At 40.8% G+C, this 24,314-nt stretch overlaps 1 protein-coding gene across 2 annotated transcripts in view; it reads right to left on the reverse strand.

The window, feature by feature from the left end:
• sh3gl2a (SH3 domain containing GRB2 like 2a, endophilin A1) overlaps positions 1-19,025 on the reverse strand; it is a 37,857-nt gene extending 18,832 nt beyond the window's left edge. For both annotated transcript variants that reach the window (XM_085409712.1, XM_085409713.1), the window contains exon 1: positions 18,830-19,025. In XM_085409712.1, coding sequence (XP_085265838.1) covers positions 18,830-18,874 — 45 coding nt within the window. In that variant the 5' untranslated portion in view covers positions 18,875-19,025. The remainder of the gene's footprint in view (positions 1-18,829) is intronic.
• Between the last annotated feature and the right edge of the window lie 5,289 nt (positions 19,026-24,314).

Consider the following 24,314-nt stretch of genomic DNA (forward strand, 5'->3'; position numbering starts at 1 on the left):
TTATTTTGTGTGTACAAAGGTTAAATTGGTACATTTATCACCTTTTTTCCCTCGTCCGTTACCTCCTTTTATGTTGTGAAAAACAGCACTGAGGTAAGGCTATGTTCAGGTCAGCTGAGAATACGACAGTGAACTGTCAAATCTTCACAAAATATTAAAAAGAAAAATGTTTTTAAAAAACTACATAAAAATGCCCAGGAGGTTTTTCTTTTTTTCTCTCACGTCCTTTTCTCTCTCGTGTTCTGCTTTTTCTCTCACCTCTAAATACCCTCAAGGCCTCAATGTTCTCATCGTCTTGCAACTCGTGCAACACCACGCTCCGAGTTTGGGCTCTGACTCACCAATTTGTCTGAATTCACCTTAACTGAAATCTGCAGTACGCTGCTAAACTTTGACCTCAGCTGACCAGGATCTCTAAGGACATAACACCAGGAAGCTGTGAGTGCGTAATGTCGCCCAATTTAGTAGACCTGTGCTGTCGTGGAATCAAGGAAAATCCCTCCGTTATTCTTAAATCGCAGTACTCAGAAACGACGTGTGGGTGGGCTAGCTGTTCCAGACACAGCCGTTTTAGGATGATAGTAATCCTGCTAAACATCAAGGACCTTGTGAGGTATTAGTGGGGACAAAATTCAGCAATACTGTTGGTTCTAATGATGACTACAATCTCACTCAACCTACCGGGACACAAAAGCAGGGCTCATGAGGCCTTTTTTAATAGCTGTAAGACACCAAGTGTAGACTAACACCCAGACACGACAGGGTGCCAGCCATATCTCTCTCCAAAACTGCCAGCAGCAGTCCATAGGTCCGCCATGTTGCTTCACTAACCTCCATCCTTTCTAAGAGTGTGGCCCATGGCTATTATAATCTGATTTGTAAGCCTCTGCGTGGCACTTATGTAACAGCAGGGATGAGTCTGTAGCTGGGGAGATAGCTGTGCACACATCCTTCCATGTATTGCTCAGTAACTGGGGGAAGAGAGGGAGGAAAGAGAAGAGGGATGGGTGGCGGTGGGGGGTAGTGATGGTGGGTGAGAACCAGCTGGCTCTGTGTGTCTGTGTGGTGAAAACGTGCCAGAGTTTGCAAGCAGTGGGACTCGTGATGATGACGACATGACAACGGCGGAGGATGAGCAACTGCACACGCGACAAAATTTGTCATACTGAAAGTTATTTATAGTAACGAGTTATTCTCGGGCTATTATATTAAAAATGTGCCGTTTTATTTTTGCAAATTACGGCAGTTATGCTGATGAGCATATTTCAGGCAAGGCAGGCCCAGTGATGCAGGAGAGTAATCCTTCATCTGTTAAAAATATGACTGATTCGGTCATAAAGTATGAAATTCTCAGTAGGTCTGCCTTGGATGCAGATGAACGTGTGAAAAACTCACCATGTTCCTCTTCCATCCACTCAGTGCACTTTTGACTCAGTTGTTAATTTCACCTGTTTAATGAAGTCTTTTTGTCAGTCACTCACTGTTTAAACCTAAAAGAAAAATATTTACTAAATGTACAGAAAGGGCCCTGAAAACTGCCCACTGCACTTTTACATATTTAATTGGAGATTATGTATCAGAATTTCAGGAGCAGGACCACGCCTCCAAACACGCTCCTTCCAGCTGTCATCTATATAGGTTCCCTCAGTTCTGCAAGCTGATCATTCTCGTTTACGTGTCAATTTGCCAGTGTTAGTTGGCACAACAGACCCCAAAATAAAGGAAACAGGACTTCTGTTCGTTCTAGTTGGTTAAGACGTTTCATCTCTCATCCAAGAGGCTTCTTCAGTTAAGCTGATGGAGAGTCCCCACCTCTGGTGGAGTTGTCCCCTTGGAGGGGGTCTTGAAAGCCCAGCTGTAATCATTTAAGTTGTTAATAGTCAGTTGAGGCAAGGTGTGAATTAAGGCATATGTCATTCCTGAGGCGAAGTTGTGACTCCTCTGAGAAACATTGCCTGCCATCATATGCGTTATAAGGTCACATGAGTCAAGGTGTGTGTGAGGGTTGAAATGCCTGGGAGGAGCTCTCAAGGCTGAGATACAGATGGCTGATAATTGGTGCTGTAGGCCCTCCTTCACTCCTCTCTCAACCCACCTTTACTCACATGATTTCAGGGTGGATCAACAACTCTCAGGACCCCCCCAAACTGGACAATCCCACTGGGGTCCATTGGCTTTTAGAAGTGACGAAACCTCCTGGATGAAAGCTGAAACGTCTTCATGAACCAAAAAGAAAAAGTGCATCTGTCGTTAATTCAAACGCTGACGACTGAGAACCTCAACTGATAGATAAGCTCAATTAGATTCAATAGAATACATCACAAATTCCATAGACAAAAAGCAATATGTGGCTGGGTTATTCATAGACTTGACAAAGGCATTTGACACTATAGATCATGATATATTAATAAGAAAACTGGAACGTTATGGTGTCAGAGGGGTAGTTTTAGATTGGGTCCGGAGTTATTTAAGTGACAGAAAGCAGTTTGTGAAAATAAATGGTGGTTGCTCCTTATGTATGGACATTGCTTGTGGTGTACCCCAAGGGTCAGGTTTGGGTCCAAAATTCTTCAACTTGTACATTAACAACATCTGTAAAGTGTCCAAAGTATTAAAAATGGTTCTCTTTGCTGACGATACAAACATTTTTTGCTCTGGTGATGATCTGCAGAATTTATTGGAGGATATGACTAATGAAATAAGTAAAGTGAAGTTCTGGCTTGATAAAAACAAATGATCATTAAATTTGAATAAATCTAAACTGATGTTATTTGGAAATAGTAGTTTAAATACAAATGCAAAGATTCAAATAAATGGTGTTGATATTGAAAGAGTCAGTGAAAATAAATTTCTGGGGGTAATAATAGATGAAAAACTTAACTGGAGAGCTCACGTAAGATATATTCATTCCAAAGTATCACGAAGCATTGCAGTACTAAACAAGGCAAAACAGGTATTCGACAGAACATCACTTCATATTCTCTACTGTTCACTGGTTTCACCATACTTAAGCTATTGTGCAGAGGTCTGGGGCAATAACTATAAAACCACATTACATTCACTTTTTACTCTTCAAAAGAAAGCAATTCGAATCATCCACAATGCAGGTTATAGGGAACATACAAACTCACTATTTTTGCAGTCTGAAATATTGAAAATTGACGATATAGTGAAATTCCAAACAGCACAAATTCTATTCAAAGCAAAAAATAAAGAACTGCCAGGTAATATTCAGAGTATGTTTTTTTTGAAAGAAGGAAGTTATAATTTAAGGGGTTTTTGTAACTTCAAAACAATGAAGGTACGTACTACAAGAAAAAGCTTTTGTGTTTCTGTTCAAGGAGTGAAACTATGGAACAAACTGAATATGGAATTAAAGCAATGTCCAAACATAAAACTGTTCAAAAAGAGTTATAAAAATATGATCTTCTCGATCTATAAAGAAAAGGAAAATATTTAAATTAAGTGAATGTCTCTATTTAAAAACAAACAAACAAAAAATTCATGATGTGATATTATAGTATATAGTATATCAGAAATCTGTTCACTATTTTTATTACAAATTATATCAGTAAGGAAGCTGACTAAATATTCACTGATAATTTATGGGACAGGGGTGGGATTAAATAAGTGTATACTTCTTCCCACTCCCTTTCAACATGTAAATTAATCAGAATGTTTTTTTGTATGTAATTTGTATAGTATTTTTTTTCTCTCTTATTTCTTTTCTAAATGTACTTGTATATTGTTCACATGTTGAAATAAAATTACCAACCAATCAATCAATCAATCAATCAATCAATGATTAAACTGAATCATTCAATTGTCCATTTGTTTCACTTGATTCATTCAGCCTGTTAATGTTTAAAGATTTCTTGCAGGAAGAGTGTTTTGAGAGGTCAGTTCTACTAAAGTGCTTGTCAGATGGTCGATTAGCTTCTTTGTAAGAAAACATTTACAATTATCCTGTTTTTAAATCACTCATTGTGTTTGATGGGCAGTTTTTACTGAACAACAATAAACACCTTTTGACTAACTATATAGCTGAACAGCATGTCTTACAGAATAATTCTGAATGAGCGTAAATGGACCCTTTTTCTGTCCTTATCATTCAGTATTAAGGTAATCTAGTCGACACAAAGGCTTCTGTGGCGGCTGAGATGGCCAAGTTGGTTTCACAACTACAACAAAAAAAGCAAAGAGCAATCGGTTTAGCAAAGACGTATAGGAGAAGATTACTGAGGGGGCTCTTCACTGGGGTTGTGGTTTATGGCTTTTGGAGCATCCTTAAAGGTCTGTTTTAATATGTCATTAGCTTGTTATTTAGAAAACAAACCATTAGCATGCTTAATATATGAATGGTTCCTCAAGATTGCTTGCAGTTGCTAGGATAAAACTGAGGCTGTGGCACAAAAAAACCTCCTTGTGATTGCTTTGGTCGCTAACAGATTGTATGGGAGACAACACATTTGCAGATAGTATGACAACTGCTAGCTGAATGCTAGTAAAACGTGCAACACAAACAGTAAACTAAGAATGTCCTCCTTCAAAGCAAAGGTCGTACCCATTTGCTGCAGCAAACACATTTCGAAAGGAGCTAGCTTTATTTTGAGGGCAGGCGGTCTCTGTCACTACTGCTCAGCGAGTAGTTGGCGAGTGTTTGCAGACAAGACTGTGGCAATCTGCTAGTGACCAAAGCAATTCCAAGAAGGTTTTTGATGTGACACTATATACCTCTTTGCAACCAGTTTCACCAAGATACCTCTAGCAACCCCCAGCAACCACTTGCCAAATGGTCAGGGATTACACACCGTTCCCTAGCAACCAGCGGTTGCCAGTGGGGTGGGGGTGTCACTGAGTGGTCTCTAAGCCTGTGTAACTGGGGCCTTAATCAGCAAACAGGTAAGATTGTAGAGGCATTCCTTTTTATTTATCACCAACAGACACTGAGGAACATGACCCTAAAAAAATATTTTACATCTTCAGATAGAGTGACTCACCCTTTATTTAAACACACGCCCTGCATAATATGCAAATACAAGTTTAATGGCACATCGCAGCATGTCGGTGTTCTGTTTTGCTGTACTTGATTGCCAGACCGCAATTTCCATTTCACGTTCGCTTGTCTGTCGGTAGAGATAATGACAGAGCTTTGAGGACTTGACTTTTTCTAAAACATAAGCAAACAGAAAGGCAACTTCTGTGTGTGCAATAGATTCACAGTGATATAATTTTTCTGTTTACACAGCAGTGCTGCGAGTTATATCTGTGTGGGTGTAATGATGGTGCTGTCTAGGAAGTGGACGCTGAATATCCGTATTAATGATCGTTATTAAAGCGCTCAGTTGCAACCTGCTGTGTGCTGTGTGCAGTGTGCCGTGTGCGTGGGCACGCATCTGTAATCCACACTTCTGTGACCACATCAATTATCCTGCTTGTGAGTATAAAGTTCCGCTTGACTGTCAGTTTACTAAACACAAAGAAGAAGAAGTCGTCTCAACAACTAGACTTATCAGTGCCATGTATGAACTATAGTAACTACGACTGCTGCTAAAGTTGTGATGTCAGTTTGAATAACATAACATAACATCCGAGAAGATAGCAAGTGTCGGAATATGAAACAGAATATTAGACACTCACAGGCCACTTTGTTAGATACACCTGCTTGTTAATGCAAATATCTACTCACCAATCACACTGCAGCAAGTGACTCTGAATCTGCCGTGGTTGTTGGTGTCAGACGGGCTGGTCTGAGTATTTCAGAAACTGCTCATCTGTACTGACACTTCCCTGAACAACCATCTCCAGTGTTTGCAGAGAATGGTCTGACAAAAAGAAAATATCCAGCAACACAAACTCAAATAACCACGTTATTTAGAATATCTCTGAAGGAACAAAATGTCAAGCAAGCAGAAGACCACACCGGGTGGCACTCCTGTCAGAGCTAAGAGCAGGAAACCTGAGGAGTGAGGAGTGTTTCCAGCACCTTCTTGAATCTGTGTCATTAATTATTAAGGCAGTTGAGGCAAAAGGAGTTCAAAGTGGTACAAGGAAGGTGTGCCTAATAAAGTGGCTGGTGAGTAGTGTCATCCAGGTATATTAAGAACCCATCATTCCCTATGAGAACATGTGATCCAGCTGACTTGTAGATTTTGGCGGTCGGAGTTGTTAAAACCAGTGAAAGAGACACAGCAGCCATTTTGTGTGTCTTCTGATTTCTTTGTGTTGTGTGTGTGTTATCGTTCGTCTCAGAGGAAACAGTTCCGCGTCAGGAACGATGAATCTGGCTCGTCTGCTGAGAAAATGTTTGACCTTGTACCAAAAATCAGCCTCACACATATATACGCAGTCATGCACTCAATGGCCTGGATCTTTATTCTTCATTTAAAAACTAAGCAAAACTCCTCACTGCCCTCCACGCTATCAGTCACTGACAGAGAGCAGTCCTCCCACAGAAAACATGACCATTAACAATGAGGCTCAGTGCAAAACAACAGTACTGTTTGTACCGTTTCTGTAAGGATTAATCAATTAAGCAGACAATCTCGAGAGAACAGCTTTGATAAAAGGCGGATATTTATTTTAAAAAAATATCAAAGGTTTCACACAATCACAGCCTCTCAAATATAAGGATTCATGTATGTGATGATAAAGAGAATAAAGCATGTTCAGGGTTTTGGCTGCTGGTTGGAATAAACAAGTAATTAAAAGATCATCAAGTCTGAAACACAGAGTGATTAATGATTATGAATAAACGATGATATCACACAACACCGGAGACATTGCCACTTTTTAAGTAAAGATGAAATATTGCAGGAAAAAGAAAAAAGCAGAAATATTGGCTTATTAATCGGCCTTGTGGTGTCACAGAGTGTATTATCATTACTCTTCAATTTTAATAGTGTGTCAGTATAATTAATTAGCTCGATGATATGACTCCAGGTCTTATCTGTTTACATAAGACAAAAGGAAGTGATGCCATAGATTGCTGTAGCTACATGGTGTTTGGGACTTCTGTATTTTCTGATTAATATAAAAGAAAATACTTCCTGGCAGCACTATAGATGAACTATACACAGAGTTTGAGTTCTGTTAAAAATCTACAATAATTACCATCTGAATGCATTGCATTGTAATGCAGCATAACAGAAAGCTGCAACAGAATCAAGCAGAGCTCTGTGTGTGACAGTGTGACAGGTGAGGACATGTTACAGAGGTGACGACGATGATAAGAAAAGCAGGAGAACAAATAGGTGGAAACAAGTGTGTCTGAGTGTGTGTGCTGTGACAGTGTCCACTGAAAAACGCTATTAATGAAAAGAACTTCCTGCCATGTTTTTTCTACTTCTGCTTCTTCTTCTTCTTTCATGACTCCAATATGATGTTGTTGTTTTGTTTTGTTTTAAACCCAGTTGATTAACATTGCTGATGAGGCTACCATCAAGCTAAACCATGATTTAGGAGCAGCGTTGGGTAAAAACAAGCAGTGATGCATTTATGCCAATATCCAAAAAACCCTCAAAATAAACAAATAAATAAAGAAACAAACAAACCCGATTCCTTCTCCGAGACACAAATTTTCAATCTCACTGCAGAAATAACTCACAAATTACACGATGTCATCAATCCGTACCTAATAAAAGCTGAGGAAATTGAAAAGCCTCGCCAGTCCGGCGTTTTGTATATTTGATATTGACTGTCTGCCTTTCAAGGCCGGTCTGGTTTGATTAGATTTCCTGCCCAAAAAGGAGGTCATGACAGGAGAGAAGAGAAAAACAGAAATGCAATGAAACCCAGAACAACGAGGACTTCTGCTTCACCTTCACATTTATGTAAAAGCAACTGAATTCTGACGACCATAAAATATAGCAAAACATATAAAAACATCTCAAGATGAAAGGATAAGTATAGAATAATTTTCTGGTCGTCGTCCTATTTTAACATAATTAGTTATTTTTATTTCAGATTTCTGCCAAGTGGGAATTTGAGACTGTTTTGTTAGTGACAGCTGATTAAAATCAGCATTGAGAAAATAAACAGGAAGGATGCTGCAGGCACGTAAATTCAAAGATTTAAAAATGGATACTGACATAAACAGCATGCAATGACATGCTAAAAACTCCTCGTTGAAGGTCATTACGCACTCAGTCGCCAGTTTATTAAGCTCGCTTCAGTAAAACTGCAGCCTTTCAGAACAATTTTGAAGGTTTAGTTTTTGTTCAAGCTTAAAAGGCAGGAGGTGGTCTGCAGTTCCTGTTTGTGCTCATGCAAACTCAGCAGGTTAAATCAATAATTTATGAGGTGATGCTCAGAACTGCACATCCTTTGAGGTTTTGAGTGTTGAGGCTAATTTTTCTATTTGTGTTCCACTGCAGCAAAAGATACCTAAAAAAAAAAAAAAAGCTGCAACTTAATTTTGCTACTTTTTTTTGCATTTGGTGACTGACTGAAAGTACTTGCACCTTCAACTTCTGGGTGACGACATCAGGTCACAAGGCGATTGCACTGGTCACCTGGTGGGAGGCTGAATGTTCAGTACTACATCATATTGTGTTGTAAACTATTAAATGCACTTAGGATTGATTAAAACTGAAGTGTTTCCCACATTACGATTCTTCTAGAACTGCCATACCTTCTTGACTCGCTTCCTGCAAAATGCACATGATCATCATCCTGTAATAATTTATTTAAATGTCTTCGGCAAACACCTTGTTTCATGACTGCAGAGACACACAAGTCTACAGCCTCTTTCTGATTAAAAAGCCATCTTATATTGGCTTTTAATTCAAGGTGCCTCATCTACAGCTTTGTCTGTGGGTGGTGTTTGCCATATTGAGTCTGAGCATCAGAAAAATAACAATTTACCGCCAAGCCTGTGGCACATTTTTATAAATCTGGAAGGTGATGAAGAGGATTGTTTATACAGCGCATTGAGCCAAATAAATAATTACCCCACCGCACAGCAAAGAATAACATGAAGGCAATTATAGGACATTATAGTGAATGTTTAATTAGAATGATTTATTACTAATAAAATGAACATTTTGAGGCCATATTTATAATAGGATTATAGTAAAACAGATGTTTTATCTCTATTCTCACATCATTTGTAATAATCTTAACATATAGCTTGATAAATTAAAAAAAAAGGTTGTTAATCATGTAGGGCATCAGCACTTAAATTGCTAAATGAATCCACAAAAAATAAACCCCCAAAACAGCCTGATGGCAGAGTCGTGAACCTCTGTCACATGGTCTATTTTGCGGTCTTGTCCGGCACATGCTGCACGTTTCGCAGATTACCGTGCAGCGCCCTGATTTTGGCTCGCACACAGCTCAAATATGATGCAAAGTCACTGTGCTCCGATTAATCTGAGCATAATCCCTGACAAGCCATTCGGTCTTACCCCCACAGCTGGTGCGAGGCTGTTGTCTGGGCACGAGGCGAGTGAGTGTTTTTTGTGTGTCCACGTCTAGGATGGAAACATGCATTTTCTGTTTGGGGGAGGGGGTGGGGGATGCTGAGGTTGTTGGTGTTGTTTTAAAGAAACAAACAAATAAAAAACAGAAGGACCCCACCTTGTCACGTCCTGACATACCCCCCTCTCAAAACACCCGGAGAGCTGCTTTATCAGACATGTAAGTACAATAAAGCGTGTTCTGTTCCCGATCCTCATTACTGCCCCTTCATGAGCCAAATTAGGCATTAAACTGGGGACACAAAGCGCTGCCTCCTCATCAGCTCTGTTCCCAGCATCCTCCACTTCTCTCCATTCAACTCCATTACTTCCTCCTCTCATCTCTTCCTGCTCTCTCTTCACAAAATAACCCACTTTTCCTAGATTTTCTTTATTTTTCAATTGCTTTCTCTCACACACACACACACACACACACACACACACACACACACACACACACACACACACACACACACACACACACACACACACACACACACACCATCTGCAGTCAGGGAATGAAACCCATCCGGTATAATGGACAAGAAGAGCTTCTTCATTCAAACAGAAATACAACAACTGAAAAATAAAAATCAACCACAGAAAATTCCTTTACCAATATTACACATGAAAAACAAATTTGTGCAACAATAACTGTATTATCTGATATTTTTTGTAATTTTTCTTTCTTTATTAAATATTTGACATAATGAAACATCTGAATAGAGAAAAATCTGTTTAGAAGAACTGCTCGCTGCTTAGTTGATGCCCCAGAGGAAGTGGTCACAGTGATCGGGGGTAACAGCTTTAATCTGTAACGCTGTTCAGCCTATCGGAAAATATAAAATAATATAAAATAAAGATAAATAAAATGAAAATAAATAAATGAAAAAGTAGGAATAAAAACTGGAAATGGATCTAATAATTTAATATAAGTGGAGTACTTGGCTACGAACTATCACTGCCTGTCAGATGTGTTCTCAGTAATGCTGTAAAAGTATAATTAACACCTTTTTTTCTGCTTAAATCTAAAACAAGGTGCTTTTATGTGACTTAAACATGACCTCTAATTCCAAGTGAATGCACAATAAAAGCATACGTGTCCCTAAATTATGTTGCAGTGCCTCTTCAACATGTCCAAGCATGTAGGCAGCTCAACAATCAGTGGGATAAGCAGGTTTACAGGGAAATCTTCTGCATTCTTCAGGGTTAAAAATGCAGGTAATAATGATGTGACCTGAATGCTCCTGAAGTAGACGTCAGTCCTATCTCTGTCTGCAAGAATAAAACACTTTGCTTCACAATCCTCACACAGGAAAATCTTATAAAAACATATTTAAAATGGGAAAATGCTCATTTTTCTTATTAATTAAGTGTGGTGAGGATAACCTTCTCCTAATTCTTAGTAACAGGTACTGAGAGTTCCTTTTTACCGGCCCCAAGTCTAAGCTAGTGTCTCTTGCAGTGGCTGATGCCAGGAATACATAATATGAATAAAACATCCACCATGGCCTGAATACTGATGCTGAGCGAGAGAAAGAGGATGAGGAAGGAGTGAAAGGAGAAACCACGGACAGTAAAGAAACTGCAGGAAGAAAGAAAAAAGAAAAAAGGAACCTCTAGCGACTGCTGCTGTCAAAATAAGAATGACTGAAATAGCAGAACACCGGGCACCAATGTTTTCACTCCGCACACCTTCTTCTCTGACAGATATCTAGCTGGCTAAACAATGTTCATTCACGTTTGCTCTGCATATTTAAAATGTCCAATGTGCCGACAGCACCCAGTCACTGGACGAGCTAATAATAGGGAATATGGGGAACGCTGCAGGTCGTGACTGTCTTTAACCCACAGAACAAAAACCTGACGTCAGAACAATGGCAACTCCAAAGGCCAGTGCTCAGTCCACAAGCTCTCCGTGGGCTGCTGCTGGTGGTTTTCAGCGGCTTAAACCTGATTAAATAATTTAAGTAAACATACAGGATTTAGTTAGATATACAGCGTGTCAGATCTGTTACTGTGTTGTTTTTGGAGACACCCTTTCCCTGAAATGTGTGGCAGCAGCTCTGGAGAAAGCTGGTCACACGCTCAAAGGTCAATAAAAACTTGTCGTAATACTATCTTTAGGATTAATGCAGTGTCAGGGAAATTAATGATTTGTTTGAGGTGTGGTGATGGAGGTGGCGTTTGACTTTCACACTGGACGAAAACCTGTCACGGTTACTTTGATATATCTATGTGAAGGTCTAAATTTCTTTCTGAAGCACGCCTAATAAGAAAACAAGAGTTTGCACGTGTGCTGTGCAATATACGGCAAAACTGTGTTAGAACCAGTGAAAAATCTTCCAGTTTGAAGACAAAAATCAAACATTATATATCTTGGAACTTTACACAAAAGGTAGAAGGGCACTGCAGAAAAGTTTGATATTTAGCTGGGAGGAAAATGACAAGCAAGTGCAGATAATTAGAAGCACCAATGAAGGGGAGAAATAAAGGAGATAAAAAGATGAGAGGGATATTAATGCAGGTACTGCTGCTGGACTGGATCCAGTGCAGCACTGCTTTTACTGCATTGCTGATCCACTGCCGGCCAAACCTGGATTCACTGTGTTGACTTAAAGAGAGAGCTTCCAGGCCTTTGGAGGACATTTCACCTCATGATGTACGTGCAGGAAGAAGCGTGCCACATATGACACGAAGCAGGAAGGTGGGAAGAGTACAGCACCTGTTTGTAGTCTCCTGCATGTCTTTTCTGTCTCAGACCAGAAATCAAGTATTTATTAACAGTAAAGATTCCCATAAGTGCCACCTTGGGTTTGTTCTATAACCTTAAATGGGATATTTTATGCAACATGGTACTGCAGCTCAATCTTGCTATTTTGGACTCTATTAGCCTGGAATGATTCAGTTCAATTACAGCTCTTATTGATCTCATCATCTCATGTTAAGCCCCTCCCCTCCCTCCTCCTCACAGTGTCTTATGATTGGCTGCTCTTCGCAAACAGATGGTTTTCAGGTTGAACCTGTCAAGTGAGAGGGACTTCTGGGCTCACAGCCAGAGCTGTGTGAGAGCATGTTGAGGATTTATGCTCTCAATGACATCATACAGAGCCTAGAGCAGTGTCAAAGTTCCTGTTTTTCACTCTTGACTATAGGATGTTTTTAAACAATGGGTCAAAAATTTTTTACAGAAACTTTTAATTGTATAATTACAGTCCAGTCTAGGCAATGAACGACACCTTTATTCCTTAGGTTAAAGATTTCTTTCATTAACTGGAGCAGTGTCTCTTTATCGTGTGGAAAAACTGAGAAAAACAGCAATGTTGGATTTGCAGTTCTTATATTAAGATATCTTCTCGTGGATTAAATGTGTGGTTAAACATCTTTTCACTGAAAGAAGGGGAAGTTTTACTGGTCCGGCCCACTTTAGAAGTGTGCTGCATGTGACTTATATGTGATTACAGCATGAGAGGCACCATTTGACTACAATTTAAGCTCTGCCATCAAAGTGGTGCTGTTTTTCTAACCCTTTCAAAAGCAAGAACAGGCTGTTTCCCATGCCATCTCTGTTTTACACTGTGTGAAATTTCTGATATTTAGAAAAAAATATTTTGGCCAATTAATAGAAATAATCCATCAAATAACTGAGAAAATGTAAGCTGCAGCCTCACCCAGAATTTAGAAGTAAAAAAAGGATCCTGTCAATTGTCAAAATTCAGCATTGAGCTGCATTTTTTCCCTACAGCCTGCATGTGAGTAAATCCCTGCAGAGCTTTTCTGTCCTCCACACTCTCTCTTGACTTCGGAGAGTTTGTCCTTCTGCTGCAGCCTTCAGCATCTCTTGGCTGAATTCTCCCTCTGCCTCTGTGCCACTCCCTATCAGCACAAGGATGCTTGCTATCCTCCTCTTCATTGCTTTTCTTATCTCTTATCCTTGCTTCACTCTTGTTGTTCCTCCCGCCCCATCTGTTATCTCCCAGCTGGATCTGTTTTACGCTGCACTGCAGTAGGCCTATAGCGAGGATCCAGGCTGAATGAGTCACCCACTTGCAATCTGCTGCCCTAAAGCCCTGCAGGCGTCAATCACATCCACAGACCCTGCTGCTATCCCCAGGCTCGCATGGGTGTCCGTCCACGGGCGTTCACATTTTGTCACTGCATACTTTTCCAGAACCAAGAGATGATACTGGAAAGATATACACACACAGTGTTACATGCTAAAGAATTTGCCTTTCACCCACAAACTACAATGAACCGCCCAGTTTTTCAAGAAGCATAAATCAGAGTGGCACGTGTGTAGCTGTTATATTAGCATTCAGCACACACGCTGGGAAATCTCCAGTAGAACCAGGCCTGACTGCTAAATAAAGGATCACGACTCCCATTACCCACTGCAAGAAATATACGACGTTCAAATCTAATAACTGCCTCTTGATCTTACAACTCGTAACGGCTCGCAGACAGCCATAGAATCCAACAATCACTCATCGACATGTAGCTAAACTATCTTCACAGACAATTTCATTTGCAAACAGATCAAGGCTGCTTGTATTTCTGTTCCTCAACTGCATCCTCACCACTGATTTCCATCTTTTGGCATCCACGGAAACATAAAAGGTGGCGTTATTACCCAAATATACCAGTGCATAGATTTAAAAAGTAGTGCAGGTTGATTCCAAATTATACTGTTATCATGTCAATGCGCACATTTTTACTCACATTGATGTGTGCTATACTATAGTTAATAAACTGTATTGCAACATTGTGTTGATCATTACCCAAGAACAGGCTGAAAACGTGGGTAGTGCATATGCAGAACAGCCACGAGTCTGGATCGAGATAACGGTCTCTGCAGTGTGTGAGGTACGGTTGAGATGCACATGTAATGCAGACAGGAGCGAGCTCTACACACATGCGTAATTTCAGTCATTTTCAGAATACATTTTATGCAACAAGAAGCTAAATATTCCAACATGGCATGAAACAAACTGGATTAAACCTCTTTAGACTCACTATGTTTTAGATGCAAGCGTGACTCATACGGAGGGAGCCAAACTTGGAAACTCGTCAGCTTCTTTCTGACACTGACGAGAAGCAAAGAAACCATTTTATCTGAAAAGCCTGCAAGAGTGAAACCCCCCAAAGACTCGCTTTATTTTTTCATCTCTCACTGGTTCTGCCACACGTTCTCAAGCTTTCCTGCTCATCCTCCCTCCCTCCTCTCTCTTGCAGCTTCTATTTGATGAACAGATTTTCGTCTTCCTGCTTGCAGGACCGAGATAAAAATGTGCTCACCTGAAAGCGACGGTGGCATCGTGAGAGTAGAATCTGCTCTAAGCGTGACTCATTTGACTCCGAGGTGGAGTTGACTTGTGACGTATTAAGCCAGAGATCATCACCTTTAAAAATAAGATGGTTGGAAACGCTGCTTGTGAGCTTAAACACAAAAGGGGAAGAATACACTGTGCTGTCGTTATAGCAGGTTTAAATGAAATACAAACACTTTCGAGGTATTATAACCTATTATAGCATGTGCTGAGTTACATCACATAGTGAGAATGACTAATGGATTGCAGATTAAATGAAGAAAGTTTTTAAAAAAAGCTATTCCTAGGGACCCTGCTGGGTTTTACCCTTCATGCCCCCGTGCTTCACTTCTTTTTAAAATGGCCCCCATTATTAATGCAGCACACAGGGCATCGATGTCCTTGAGCGAGGGAAAGAGATGTATTCTGTCAGAGAAAAGTGTGATTATGCTTGTGTGAAATAAATTACTCTGTGATGCATGTGAAAAGGTGAAACTGAGTTTGCGTGTGTGTACTTCGCACTGAAGTCGCAGTTAACTTCAGGGTATTCTGCCTTTCATGAGCCGTTTTTCTCAGCAGTGTCTACAATAAAGAAATGCATCTTCCTCCTCCACTAAAACGAGGATTTGCTGTTGCTCATACAGCAGACGCCATAGTCCTCAACTCCAGACTGAAGCTGCACAGATAATTAGCAATTAGAGACACATTGGGCTAAAAGGTCGATGCAGCATTTTAGGATAAAAAAAAATTCCAGTTCACATCTAAAACATTTTGATGTTAGTGTGGTTTTGGATTTTCAAACAATCACTCCATAAGTGATGTATACAGGCCTGCTTGTGTGGGTATATCATCTATTTGATGTTCCTGAACTTAATTTTTATATAACTTAATATGCAGTAACATCTGTTATAGTATATCATTGCTGAAAAAAATCAACTATTTGATATGAATTGTTAATCTGTCATTTTGATCTTATTTTTCAATAAACTGAATAATAAGGTGCTCGAGGCCTCAAGGTGCTTTACGTTGTTAGTTACAGACCCTCAAATCATAGAGAGAAAACCCCAACAATCAAACGACCCCCTGTAAACGAGCACTTGACCACAGTGGAGGGAACATCCATCAAATCCCCAAATTTATTTTCCAGTCATATAACACCACAAGAACCAGTAAATGTTACTGGGACACCCCAACCAGAGAATTTTTGGGGGCATATTTGCTTAAAAATGGTCTAAAGTTGATCTGGGAACTTTTATTCACTGATTAGCCAGAGTATGGAAAATCAATCAATTGTGAATAACACAGGTAATCAGTTCAGGCTTCCTGACTTCACTTTAACATGCATCACGGACCAAGCACTGACCTGCAACTCACAGGACTCAAATCATCTCCTCCTGCAGCCCCGTGCCAGACGCCACAGGACAACACTACAGGTTCTGCATCCGTGTCCTGATAGGTCAGAGGTGTTTTAGTGGCACTACGGGGACTTACACAATATCAGGCATATGATTTTAATGCTGTGGCTTATTGCCTCTAGCCTGCACTGAGACGTGGCAATGATAAAACAATTGAAGTAAAAAAAACAAAGCAGGTATGGATATAGATTGTTTATTACTGCTTTCTGACCATTATGAATCTCCGATTCTAACACTTCATGCATTGACGACGTCTTCTCGTGTTGTGTGACTGTCTTCTTAAAGTATGGTTGAGCAACATTTGTCATCTGTGTACAACTAGCCAGCTTGCTGGGTTGCTTCCCACATAAGTCTGGGCTTGGATTACAAGGCTGTGGCACAGGAACAGAGGGGTTGAGGGGAACCTTCTGCCACTGGGATTCTGTGGAAGAGGACTGTGTGTGTGTGTGTGTGTGTGTGTGTGTGTGTGTGTGTGTGTGTGTGTGTGTGTGTGTGTGTGTGTGTGTGTGTGTGTAATGTTGAGGAACAGACAGCAGGAGACCACAGAGACGACACACTGTGAGCCTAAAGCTGATTAAATCACACTGGGAATAAAACAGATTATTGAAGACAGCACCAAGTAAAAATCTTCAAGTTCAGATACAGTTACTGCATATTTAGACAGTCAACAACACCTCTTTATGCATGCACAGATCCACATAAATCTATGCATATTTACAAATGCTTATGTGTATCCCCACCTCTCTTTTACTCTCTTGCGCCTGCACGCACACACACACACACACCCACACACACACACACACACACGCACAGATTCATCTGATGACGAGAAAGGAACATCTGCAAGGAGAGGGAGGGCGTGCTAATGGGTGACAATAGACTCATCACACAGAATTAACACAATCAGTGCAGCCATCCAATGCCTTGTGTGGGCTGCTGTCTATTTCAAATCAGATAAAATGAGCTCTTGATTAAAACTGAGAAATGTGTTAACAGCAATTTGAGATTGTTCCCAATTACTTCACTTTGTCTTTTATTTAACACTCGAACCCGATCCAGTCTTCCAAACATAACGCACCTAGCGGTGATCTGCAAGCACTGCTCTTTGGGAACATGCAGTCAGAATGTATGATTCATTATCAACACAGGCCTTACAAATGTCAGTGTGACATTAGCACTAATATAAATGACTCATGTTGGGAGATGTGAAAAACAAATGAAAAAACAATAACAGAGTCTACTGCATGTCGATATTGGATCTCGAGCTGCCAATTGTTTCAGTAAACTCCTCTCCTCACGAGCTGCTACTTAATTCTCAGTTAGTCAGTTTCAACCTGCAATTAAGAGTGTTCAGTATCTCCAGGCAGAGACCTTGAATAGACATGTGATTATTACTGTCACATTCAACGCACTATTCCCCTCCATCTCAGAGACAGCTGCTCATAAAGTTGAAGAACAATGCAAAGTGAGACTTGTCACTAAGGCCATTCTGAGATTGAATAAACTGCTGAACAATGAGGGGGAGGGCACACATGTGTGTGTGTGTGACTCACACAGGCTCTGTGTGTCTTGCAGTGAGGGCCCTGAAGCTAATGGACAGTGTCATTGTGACTCAGCCCTATAAATGGAAAACCTCCCGAAGTTTCCAAGCTAGAGGAAATAAAACTCACTCAAGGCCTTTGAGCTGCTGATGAGCCCATACATTCAAGGTCTCACTTAAGAGCACTCTGATTGGCTCCCGAGTTAAAGGTGATTAAACCTTCAGGTTGTGCACTTTGACCTGAAATAACATAATAATACACGACTAGCCTAAAATGAGAGGGTTGAGAAAGCGCTTTGGGTAACCTTGAACAGAATACCTTTGCGGTGGGCTTGCGCCTTACAATAATAATAATAATAATAATAATAATAATAATAATAATAATAATAACCGATGATTCAGTGATGGATGGGGAATGCTTAATTCAATTTATCACCTGGTGTCCCGCAAAAGGCGATAAGTGCATTTAGAGGGCGCAGAGGTCATGGCGTGCCGATGCTGGTAGGAGCGGATTTCCGCCAAGGCGCACTTAACGATTGCATAACGAGGTGCGCCTCGGAGTGTCTCCTGTACTTAACTCGTCCTTCATTTCAGGGCCACAACTTGCGCATTGCAAGAGTGAGCGACAAGCATGAGCTGCAGCTCCGATGCTTGTCAGCGCGGAATGTCATCTGAAGGGTACGGAGAAGAACCGACGTTCCCGACATCACTGTCATCACAGTGTTGTGCCATCTGGCTCCCAGATGGACACGCAAAAAGCGTGGCACTGAATAATTATCGTGTTTTCCCCGTCACGCACTGAATAACCACCGGAGTCAAACACGACTGATGCATTCTCCCGTTGGTGCAGTGCTGCAGCACGCCAGTGTTTTCAGCGGAGTGCACCCCAGAACCACAAAAACACCAGAGGTTGTAGGTGATAAATGGAGCACGACTCGCAACAACACTGCGTGTTAATGCAGCGACATTTAGCGTGAATTAATCATCACTGTGTTGGGGATGAATCTCTGCTTTTCCAAACCTTACGCCACTCCTCCTCCCCCAGACAACGTGACACTGTAAGTGGAAGATCTAGTGAGAGCCGGAGCACCGTACGCCGCATCTTCTTACCTGAGTGGCTTTGTGGAATTGCTTTTTCAGCCCCGCTACAGACATGTTCGCTAAATCGAGGTTCTAGCTGGGAATACGAAGTGCTGCTGCAGGTGTGAGCAGGGAATCTCGCTCCTAATTGAATCTGGTGATCTTGCAGCCGTGGCTAACTCCCGTCTACACTGGTCTTCACCAGAGGGATCTCCTGCGAGAAAGGGGGGGGGGGGGGGGGTGCTAAAGCCCTTATCAGGCTATTGGATGTCAAAACCACATGTCTTAGACGGCTCTGACGTCGAAGCCTGCTCAGTTTAAAGCGGCCGCCACCTCGCTACAGCTGAACTCTAAAAAGGGGGCTGAGGTATTTCTAATCTAAGCTCGTTTAGCAGAAAGGACGCGAGACTAACGTGATGCGATACCAAGAAAAAGGATGACATTGCTCTTCATGTCTCAGTGATTGGAGAGGATCTAGGTGGTAGAGCTACATGTGTTGGTGAGGGGCACTGTGCCCAAATGTGATGTGTGAACGGTTCCCGTGGGAGACAGGAAAGAAAGAAAGAAAGAAAAAATAAATAAATAAATAAATAAATATGACCTTTACACCTCTGCGTTTCAGCATCTCCAGCACCCTGGACAGCGCCCATCTCTCAAGGGAGAGAGCCGTGCCACCCCGGACAACCAGACTACAGCAAACCAATAATTACTATTATCTCCCTTAAGAAAGTCTCTAAGTGTCACAGAGCCATAATGAATGGTTACACTGCAGGTTCGGCTGCAATACTGACTATTAATTGAAAAAAAAGCAATGTACCATACTAAATATGCGTGTACCTACACAAGCTTTCAGAGCGCAGAGGAGACTATAGCAGTGAGGCAAACATGAGAAAGAAATTAAAAAAGCAACATTAAAACCATCTTACCTATACAACATTTAGCAGAACTCTATTTTATTAACCACTCGTAGAACAGACAATGTTAGACTTTTAAAGTCATTTTGTGTGTTTATATTTGTCTTGTTTTTATTTTTAAGGTATTTTATAACATAAATTCTGGGGAAAAAACCCAGAACTCAGAAAAAATGTCAGTTCCCGACTATCCAAATCATATCACTTCTGTACTTCTTACTCAGTGTATTAAATGCAGCCTACTCGTGCGTCATGGTGCAAAAACTGTTTTGGCATCGACTCACACAGAAAATTAAATGAAGTGCAGAAATTCACTGTCACGTTCCATCACACCTATAAGACTTAGCTAGTAACTTGCGCACACTCAGTGTTATGGTGTAAAAAAAAATATCAGAAGTTTTCACACACACACACGCGCTTACGCGTGAGTCCATCACCTCTCAGATCCATACTCAGTCCATTAATCATTGCATCCATTAAAACAATGAAAAGTCTGCTCAAAAATGCAGGACCAATGCGAGCAGCGGGTCTGAATTCAAACAAACAAGTCACCTGCACACATTTGTCAGCAGCGGCACCCCCTACGGCGCCAGATGGCTAGTCTACTGTCTGCTGGCCACTTGTGCAGACAGTCAGAGACGCATCCCACATGGCCGAGGTTAGAGTATTTGAATTAGGCTCGGAGCGACGATCACAAAATTGGCCATGAAATCGTAAATGTGGCCATATCTGCGGCCGTGACATACTTAAATGAAACGAATCCTAAGCGCGCAGTCGAGAAAATTAAGGCGCAATCATCTTACAAACTAGATAAACGCAAGCATTCAAATGTATAACTTGTTTCGGAAAACAAAGCACAACCGGCGAAATGTAAACGACAGGTGGTAAAAGTTATACTGTGTCCATTTGTCTGTGGTGGGAGGAGTGCTTCTCAGCAGCAGGGCGCATAGTGGGTGTAAGAAGTGCAGAAGCGCTGGCAGCACCAAAGTAACAACCGAAGGTCTCTACGATCAGACCACAGTATGTGCAGGGAGACCACGCAATATGTTCATAGGCCGCTTTACATTTTAGAGTAAAGAGCAATGTTTCTATTTTCTTATGTAAAATACGAACACCTCACACAGTGGACGCATTTGCGCTTTAATGCGAATGTAGTAAACGGAGAGGACTTTTAAGTATTCTGGCTAAATTACAAACTGTAATCTTCACCAGTTTCTTTATTATTATTTTTTCTTTGTGTATACTCTAGTAATAACCAGGCATTACACCACAGAACATCAGAACTGGTTAAATGAGGAGCATTTGCTGTGTTAGTGGCGCCACCATGTGGTGAATCCCCGAACACGGGTTTAGAAGCGGGTTTATTCATTTATGTTTATTATTTCTGTTTCTGTTACTAAAATAGCAAAGAAACAAAAGCCCAAAAAAGTAGTGATTTTAATTTAGTGACATAACTTAATCTTGAAAGGGTGTCACTGTGAACAGCCACTGAAATGGAAGGCCAAGGCCAAGCTCACAAAAGAACAGTGACAATGGGCCTGTCACGAGAATTTCTTGAATGTTATAATTTAAAAGTTGATACTAACTTTTTTTTTGTGGTTGGGGGGGGGGGGGGGGGGGGGAGTCGGTTTTGTTTGTCCACAGTCCAGATTATAAAACTGCTCTGCTTCCACCTAGCGGTAAGAGATGATGCAGCACCGCTGAACCGCATGAGAAACACAGACCTTGCAATAGGCCACATATTATTACAATAAATGATTGTGGCCTCAGAGATTTGTGCCGTCTGTCTGCTGCAGTAGAATAAATGATGTGAATGTTGTGCTATCCTCAGTTTTCCTGCTCGCTGGCCTTCTGCAGGCAGCTCTTATGAAATGCTTGGTTCCTCAGCTGCTTCAGGTGACCGTCTGTCTTACCTCATGAGACATTAAGTCTCAGCTGTACTTTTCACACAGACGCTGAGCTGAACTCAGATGTTTGTCTCATCTACAGCCGTCATAAAAATAAATCACACACTCTTTCAATTCTAAGATTTTACAAATGAAAACGTAATAAAACAGCCTCTGGATTTATTTAAATACCTCACACGAACAACTACACATGGCCCATTACACCGTATCTATAGTTATTTAACCAAAACTAATCCAAACTGCAGAAGCAGGTGTGTGGAAAAACTAAGTACACCACATTATTCAAAAGTTTGCAGAATCACCTTTAGTAGCAATAACTTTGAGTAATTGTTTTCCCTTTTCTTTACAGCGTTGCATCAATTGAGGTTTGCGGGCATTTGTTTATGCACGTCTGTCTTAAGGTCCCATCACCGCATTTCTTTTGGTTTAAATAAGCTGTGTTTGCTTTTCATTAAATGTGGCGCTGTACTTAATGGCATCTCCACTTTGGTCTCATCTATCCAAAGGACATCGTTCCACAAGTGTTGCGATTTGTTCAGGTGCAAGTATGTGCTTGTGCCATACTTGTTTGGTCTTCTCCTGATTGCACTGTCATGAACTTTAATATTTAACATGCTTACTGGGGCCTGAAGCGTCTGAGATGTCACTCTTGGAATTTTTCGCAGTTTCTCTGAGCACTGCTCGGTCTGATCTAGAAGTGAATTTGCTTAGACGTCCACATCCTGGGAAGATTTTAACACACATCAGATTGCTCCAGACCAAACACCTGTCAACACATCTTATAGAGGTGCTCACACTTGCTTATGATCAGTTAATCAGATGCATATGGTTAACAGTAGCTGGCTGCAACTTACCATTTCAATTCCTATTGAAGCAATAAGCGCGTACTTATTTATCTATTTATTGCTTCTAATTTTGGCTTGGTTATTGTTGAATAAATATTGAAACGATATATTACGTCATGTATTTTGCAGATGATTTTTTTAATGTCTTGATGCACAAAAAACTTTGATTTGAAAGATGGTGTAGTTTCTTCTTTACAATGACTGCACACTAGTAAAAAAATGAATATACAGTGGTGGGCAAGAGTATACGGACTCTTTAGAAATTTCTACATCAAGTGATCATAACCTGTGATCACATAAACACACACACACACGAGAATGAGTTTTGGCAGAGAAAGCCTTAAATGAGCTGTAGCTGGTATCAGATCCGCACATTCACTGATTCAGGAAGAATTTTTGACAGTTTTTACTTTCAACTTCAGCTCAGCCACATTATATGAGATTTTCTTCAGTGTTTGGGATCCTTTTCATGCTACATCATTCAACCTCTTCTGAGCTTCAGCTAGCGAACACTAACCCAGTTATTACCTTGTCACTGATGGTGAGCAGGATATGCCCAGAAGCTGCAAAACAGCTCCACATGCTGATACTACCCCAACTTTAACCCATCACGCTTAGTGTAACAATGAGTGATACTGTAAAAAGAATAAAAATGACACATGTTCTGTAGAAAATATAATACAAATCACATATTTGGTTTGCTCTAGGCTTTTTTACACCATAAGCAGTGCTCACTCAGGCCACCTCTGCAGCTGGCTTCAATCGTTGCTTGTAGAGTCTCGCAGCTTTTAGTTTGTTCTACAACAAATGGGATGCAGCTCAGTTATAACTACGTTGACTGTGCCGGCGTTTGACTCGGGCAGTCAAGGATATTCTACCTCTTTACCCTTAAAAATTATTTTTTAAGGTTCTGTTTGGGATTGTTGTCCTCCTAAATAATGAATCCAGTGAGTTTTGACACATTTGGCTGAATCTGAGCACACAGTAAGCTCCTCTACAGTACTGCATAAAGCCTGTTGCTTCCATCTACAGTGAAATCATCAATAAATGCCAGCGTGCCAGTTTCACTGGCAGCCATAACTGAAGCAACCTGTTTGATAGATGGGGTGGTGCTCTGGGCCATGAGCTTTTTCTCTCCACATTTCTCCATCAATTTGTAGAGTTTGACTTTTGTTTCTTTTCTTTTCTTTTTCTTTCTTTTTGCCTGTCCCGTTTGGCTCTTTTGCCATCAGAATTATTGTCTAAAGGCGAAGAAAGATGCCCAACGGATTTACTTTACCAAATGGACCATCCCAGCCTTGCCATAATGGTCCATTTGATTCACCTTTTATTGTTTATTTTATTTTTTATTTTCACTTGCTAGATACGGGACAGATTTGACTGGGGAAAAGAAAAGGGAGAAAGGAAGAGGGAAAGAAAAACAGCGGGGAAGAGGCACGGGGATAAAGGGCAAAAAACAAAAACCAACTAAATAAGCAGACAAAAAAAACATATATCAATCACCTGGATCACCTGTTGAGAAAGAAAAAAGAAAACAAGCAGAAGAAAACGAGAGCAATAGAATAAACAACATCACGATGATCTATGGGAATATAACAGTAAATACTAAATATTAAACATTATTGTGCAGCAAGTAAGATCGACAGCGCACAGTGTGCTTTGAGGTAGGAGCCAAAAAGGGTGTAGTTTGTGTGTGTGATCACCCATGTGTACACCTGTGAGCTTGGACGCACTTGTTTTTAAAAGGTTCCTTCATGTAATGATCTGCTAGAGGGTGTGGGGGGGCCACAGCCCCGTCCTCCAGGGCATGAAGCAGGTATGGAGGAGATCAAAACTCCAGACATCCAGAGGC

This window comes from Rhamphochromis longiceps, linkage group LG6, assembly GCF_057381845.1.
Source record: "Rhamphochromis longiceps isolate RC_006_pf linkage group LG6, R_longiceps_female_GT1.1, whole genome shotgun sequence".
Lineage (NCBI taxonomy): Eukaryota > Metazoa > Chordata > Actinopteri > Cichliformes > Cichlidae > Rhamphochromis > Rhamphochromis longiceps.